At 37.9% G+C, this 5467-nt stretch overlaps 1 protein-coding gene and 1 non-coding gene across 2 annotated transcripts; one reads left to right on the top strand and one right to left on the bottom strand.

The window, feature by feature from the left end:
• Positions 1-3711: 3711 nt before the first annotated feature.
• TRNAA-UGC (transfer RNA alanine (anticodon UGC)) lies at positions 3712-3784 on the bottom strand. Its single transcript has one exon. It is a non-coding gene; the product is annotated as a tRNA-Ala (tRNA).
• Positions 3785-3866: 82 nt separating this feature from the next.
• On the top strand, positions 3867-5248 carry LOC111897534 (trihelix transcription factor ASR3). The gene is made up of 2 exons (XM_023893483.3): positions 3867-4299; positions 4748-5248. Exons 1-2 carry the CDS (start codon positions 3903-3905, stop codon positions 5098-5100), a joined length of 750 nt encoding a protein of 249 aa, XP_023749251.1. The 5' UTR covers positions 3867-3902; the 3' UTR covers positions 5101-5248.
• Positions 5249-5467: the final 219 nt, after the last annotated feature.

Genomic DNA, 5467 nt, shown 5'->3' with positions numbered 1-5467 from the left:
CATGTAAGCAAGAAACTCATATGCCAACTCCAAAAGGATGGAGTATTGGAGTCATTTGACCTAAAGTCGGATGATAGTTGTGAATCTTGTCTACTTGGAAAAATGACAAAATGACTCTTCACTACTTCTTGTGATAGGGGTGAAGGTTTGTTGGATCTGGTACACACTGATGTGTGTGGACCCTTCAGAACCGCCACAAGGGATGCTAACCGCTTCTATGTGACTTTTACTCATGATTTTAGTAGATATGGATATGTCTACTTAATCAAGCATAAGTCAGAAACCATTGAAAATTTCAAAGAGATTAAGCAGGAAATGGAGAATCAATTGGGAAGGAACATTAAGATGCTATGATTCGATCGACGTGGTGAGTATCTTAGTACAGAATTCCTTGACTATCTTAAGGAATGTGGGATTGTCTCACAAGTCACACCTCCCAGGACACCACAACTTAATGGTGTGGCTGAGAGGCATAATCGAACCTTGTTGGACATGGTTCGTTCCATGATGAGTCGAGCTTCGCTACCAATCTCATTTTAGGGGTATTCCTTAGAGACTGTCGCCCATATCCTTAATCTAGTCCCTACAAAGAAGGTTGCCAAAACACCTCACGAGATGTGGACTGGAAAGTTTCCCAATCTGGGCCACATCAAGATTTGGGGTTGCGAGGCTTTCGTGAGACACGAGACTCACGATAAGCTCGAACCTCGAAGTGAGAGGTGTATTTTCATCCGCTACCCACAGAAATCCCTTGGTTACCTCTTCTACAGACCCAGTGATAATGTGGTCTTTGTAGCAAGGAGGGGAGTCTTTCGCGGGAGAGAGTTCATAAGCCAAGGAAACAGTGTGAGGCAAATTGATCTTGAAGAAATTTAAGAGTTAAGTGGTGAAGGAACCTCAAACACTATCAATCAACCTGAGGAGGAGACTCATGTTGATTCGACTAACGAATCTGTACCTCTGAGGCGTTCCACCAGAGTTAGGAATGCACCAGAGCCTTACTATGGTTTCCATATTACTGTGGAAGGTGATACACTTATCAGTGATAACACACTGATAGGTCTGGATGAACCTAACAGCTACACGGAAGCCATGGCAGGCCCTGAGGCTGCTAAATGGAAAGAGGCTATGGACAGCGAGATACAATCCATGTATGACAATCAAGTTTGGAACTTGGCTGACAATGTATCAGGTCGTAAGACAGTAGGGTGCAAATGGATCTTCAAGAAGAAGACCGACATGGATGGGAATGTACACACTTATAAGGCGCGACTGGTTGCAAAGGGCTTTTCTTAAACTCCGGGAGTTGATTATGATGAGACCTTTTCACCAGTAGCAAAGATTAAGTATATTAGGGTTATGTTATCCATTGTTGCATTTCATGACTATGAAATATGGCAAATGGATGTCAAAAACGCTTTCCTTAATGGAAAGTTGGATAAGGATGTTTACATGAGTCAGCCAGAGGTTTTTGTCAGTATAGAGTACCCTAATAGAGTGTGTAAGCTTGAGAAATCAATTTATGGTTTGAAACAAGCACCTCGCAGATGGAATTTTTGTTTCGATGAGAAAGTCAAAGAGTTTGGTTTTCGAGGAGTGAAGATGAATCTTGTGTATATGTCAAGGCTAGTGGAAGTATAGTTAGCTTTTTGGTATTATATGTGGATGACATACTACTCATGGGAAATGACATTCCAACTTTGCAGGAGGTTAAGTCCTGGCTTGGGAAGTGTTTCGCTATGAATGACCTTGGAGAAGCTGCCTATATCCTAGGGATACAGATTTTGAGAGACAGGAGTAAAATACTAATTGGACTTAGTCAGAGTACCTACTTCGATAAGGTGCTGAATAGGTTCAGCATGCAGAATTCCAAGAAAGGAGAGTTACCGATCTAGAGTAACACCAGATTGAGTAAGACTCAGAGCTCAAGTACAGAGGCTGAGATAGTTGAGATGAGTCGAGTACCGTATGCTTCCACTGTAGGCTCGATCATGTATGATATGACTTGTACTCGTCCTGATATGGCCTTCGCATTGAGCATGGTCAGCAGATATCTGGGGAACCCTGACAAGGCTCACTGGACTGCAGTAAATAACATTCTCAAGTACTTGCGAAGGACTAAGGACTGGGTCCTTACCCTCGGTGGGAGTGATGACTTGAGAGTAGTAGGGTATAGTGATGCTAGCTTCCAGACTGATAGGGATAATTTCCACTCTCAGTCAGGTTGGGTCTTTACCTTAAACGGAGGAGCAATTACTTGGAAAAGTTCCAAGCAGGAGACAATGGCTGATTCAACTTGCAAATCAGAGTATATAGCAGCAAGCGAGGCAGCGAAGGAGGCTATATAGCTAAAGAACTTCATTGGAGACCTTGGAGTTGTATCGACTATAAAGGAGCCTATGGAAATTTTCTGTGATAGTGAAAGTGCAGTTGCCTTAGCTAAGGAACCAAGGGATCACAAGAGATCCAGACACATCGACAAAATATATCATTTTATCAGACATCGAATAGAAGAAGGACTCCTCGTGGAAAAGAGGGTATCATCGGATGAGAACCCAACAGATCCCCTTGCGAAGGGACTGAGTAGGGTTAAGCATCTCCAACATCCTTTAAATAATATCTATACTAAACTGCTTATGCACATGGATTTGATTTTAAATTGAGATAATGAAGTTAATTCAATTAAAAGGGAAAGCAATATTGGATAGCAAATTCAATGTAAACCAAGCACCAAGAATGTTGTTCATCGTTTTGTATTTGTGGGAGGTGTTTACATTACCATTAATTCAACAATCTTGCGGATGGGTGTTTACACTACAATTAATTCGTTGAATTTTGGTTTTATTTATTGTTGACAATCTAAAAGTAATTGATGCATTTTCTTTAAGAATGTAAGAATTGTTGTGATTTTTCAACTTTTTACATATATTGATACGAGTTTTGGTTAATTAGAAAATGTTACAAAACTTTTGCTCTATAATTTTGTTTTTCTTTTTGTAGTCTTATTGTGTGATGGATGATAGAAACAAATGTGCATTATTAATCATGGTTATAAAAGACGGGTCATGGCGCACGCCATTACGTGAAGTGTTGTGTAGTCGTTACGAAAACGTCAATGTTGGGTTTGTTAAACGTGACGTCAAAATAACGTGTCAATGTGTGCCTTATCGCGTTATGATGTGAGCTTTTTTCATTGCACGAGTTTTTTTATTTTTGATTTTTGTTTTTTTATCCAGACTAAAACAGTTGAGTTTTTGTTAACTTTTTATACTAAATAATAATATAACACTTCTAAAAACTTGATAAATTTGATATAATTCTATAAGTCTATGACTTATCTTTTTTAATATATATAAAATTGTCATAATTTGAAAAACGACATTACTCGTCAAGGCTCACCATGATTTAGACTTGACATTGTCATCAAACTAACGTCTCATGTTATTTAAAACCTTGTTATTAATAGACTCAAGACATCGTGGACGATCCTGATTATTACAATTTGTCTTTTAAAAAGAATATCAAATTCTTAAAAAAAAAAAAAAAAAAAAAAAAAAAGCCAGGTACACGTTTTAGTCGGAAAAAACTTAATATCATAGATTATAATAATCATATTAAAGTAAAAAAAATTACTAAAATAATCTAGTTTAAGAGACAATATTATTTCTAATTGTATACTGTCGTTTACAGAATTACATAAAAAAATAAAAGTGGAGATGCGGGGGATCGAACCCCGTGCCTCTCGCATGCAAAGCGAGCGCTCTACCATTTGAGCTACATCCCCATTTTGTTCTTACATTCGATATTATTCTACAAAACAAAACGAGAAGATAAAATATGATATCAACGCATCTCTATCGCGTATTCTAACATCACACTCACCATACCACCATACCAATACCATGGAGCACGACGGCGTTGGTGCCCTCCGTACTCGGTCGAAGGTGGCACCCGATTGGACAGTGGAGGAATCCCTTATTCTGGTCAACGAGGTATCTGCGGTGGAAGCTGATTGCGGCGACACCCTCGCTTCCTTCCAGAAATGGAAGATCATCGTCGAGAATTGCAACGCGTTGGGCGTGAATCGCAATCTGAACCAGTGTCGTAGGAAGTGGGACTCTTTGCTATCCGATTACAAGAAAATCAAACAGTCTGGATCCAAAAAGGTGAGTTTCAATTCCGAGTTGTTTAAGGTGATTGAATGGTACGTGAGGGACTACGAAGGTGGATATGATACGGATCCCGATAGTGATCCTGAGGCGCTTCCGGAGCCTGTTCTTGCTTCCTTTCTACAATCTGGTATGTAATTTATACATTTCATAGCTTTTCCATTAGTGATTGGGCTTTAACTTTGAATGTCGAAATCGATTCCTATTCAGTTATGTTATGATGATGAAAATTGGGAATAGAAGTATCCAACAAGTAGACCAATATCCGCCTCTCTCAAATCACCAGAAAGTTCGTATGAATTCTAACTAAATTAAAAAAGGATTAGGTTTTGTTATGTTGCCATTCGTCTTAGCTCTTTAAATTAATTCTTCTTTTTGATAATCCCCATTGGGATCTTCAGCTTGAGCTTCTAAAATGGAATTGTAGCTCACTGAATACTAAATTTGAACTGATTTTGCTTCAATTTTGCATTCTAATCTGCAACTAAACAAGCCTGTTGGTAATTCAGGGAGATGAGATTTTCCCCATTTAGTCCTAACTTTTTACATTTTTGCCCTTTTCTTTTGTTTCCTTGAAGCTTCAAAGAAACAAAGATCAAAGATAATACCTCAAAAGCGCACCATAGAAGAGACACCAAAGCCAAAGAAACCCATCAAAACCGAAGAGAGGAAAGTGGAGGAATACAGTTCAATACCAACAAACAACACTTTGAATATAATCTCAAGACCCAAAGAAATCAACCATGAGGATCAAGAACAGATAATGGCTGAAAATCTTAGAGAAAATGCAGAGTTAATCGAAGCTATTGTGAAACAAGATTTAATCAATGGTGGATCTAATGAGGAGTTGACTAGAGTCAATGGTGATAAATTGATTGTTTGCCTTAGCAATCTTGTTGTTGCCCTTGATCGCCTTTCTAAATTTGTTTGATAATCTTTTGGTTTATGAAAACTTGTGTTTAGGGTTTACTTGTTTAGGTGTTGGTTTCTTTTTTATTTAATGGATTTGGTATGTTAATGTTAAGTGGAGAAACAACAACTTGATAAAAAAAAATGGGGATAGTAGATTTTTACATTAAGTCCTGTTTTTTACATATTTGTTCTCATTTATCTTTTTCCTTTTGAATTTCTCAAGTATGCTATTATTTTTCTTAAATATGTTTTAAGCAGGATTTGTTAAGACAATATGAAAATTGTGTTGGAATGGTTTTATTATCAAAGCTTGTAAGTTTATGCCAAGGAATTGCCGCTATTATCTTGCTTATTGTTTAACACAACAAACAATAAAAAGAAAAAAG

This window comes from Lactuca sativa, chromosome 5 (assembly GCF_002870075.4).
Source record: "Lactuca sativa cultivar Salinas chromosome 5, Lsat_Salinas_v11, whole genome shotgun sequence".
NCBI lineage: Eukaryota > Viridiplantae > Streptophyta > Magnoliopsida > Asterales > Asteraceae > Lactuca > Lactuca sativa.
Note: the sequence above shows the minus strand (reverse complement) of the source record. Positions and strands in the feature narration are given on the sequence as shown.

What these genes read in the sequence shown, in the direction of transcription:
- LOC111897534 (XM_023893483.3), top strand. Translation starts at nt 3,903, where the DNA reads ATGGAGCACGACGGCGTTGGTGCCCTCCGTACTCGGTCGAAGGTGGCA. An exon ending in TGCTTCCTTTCTACAATCTG is followed by an intron (nt 4,300 to 4,747) that starts GTATGTAATTTA and finishes GTTTCCTTGAAG; the next exon opens with CTTCAAAGAAACAAAGATCA.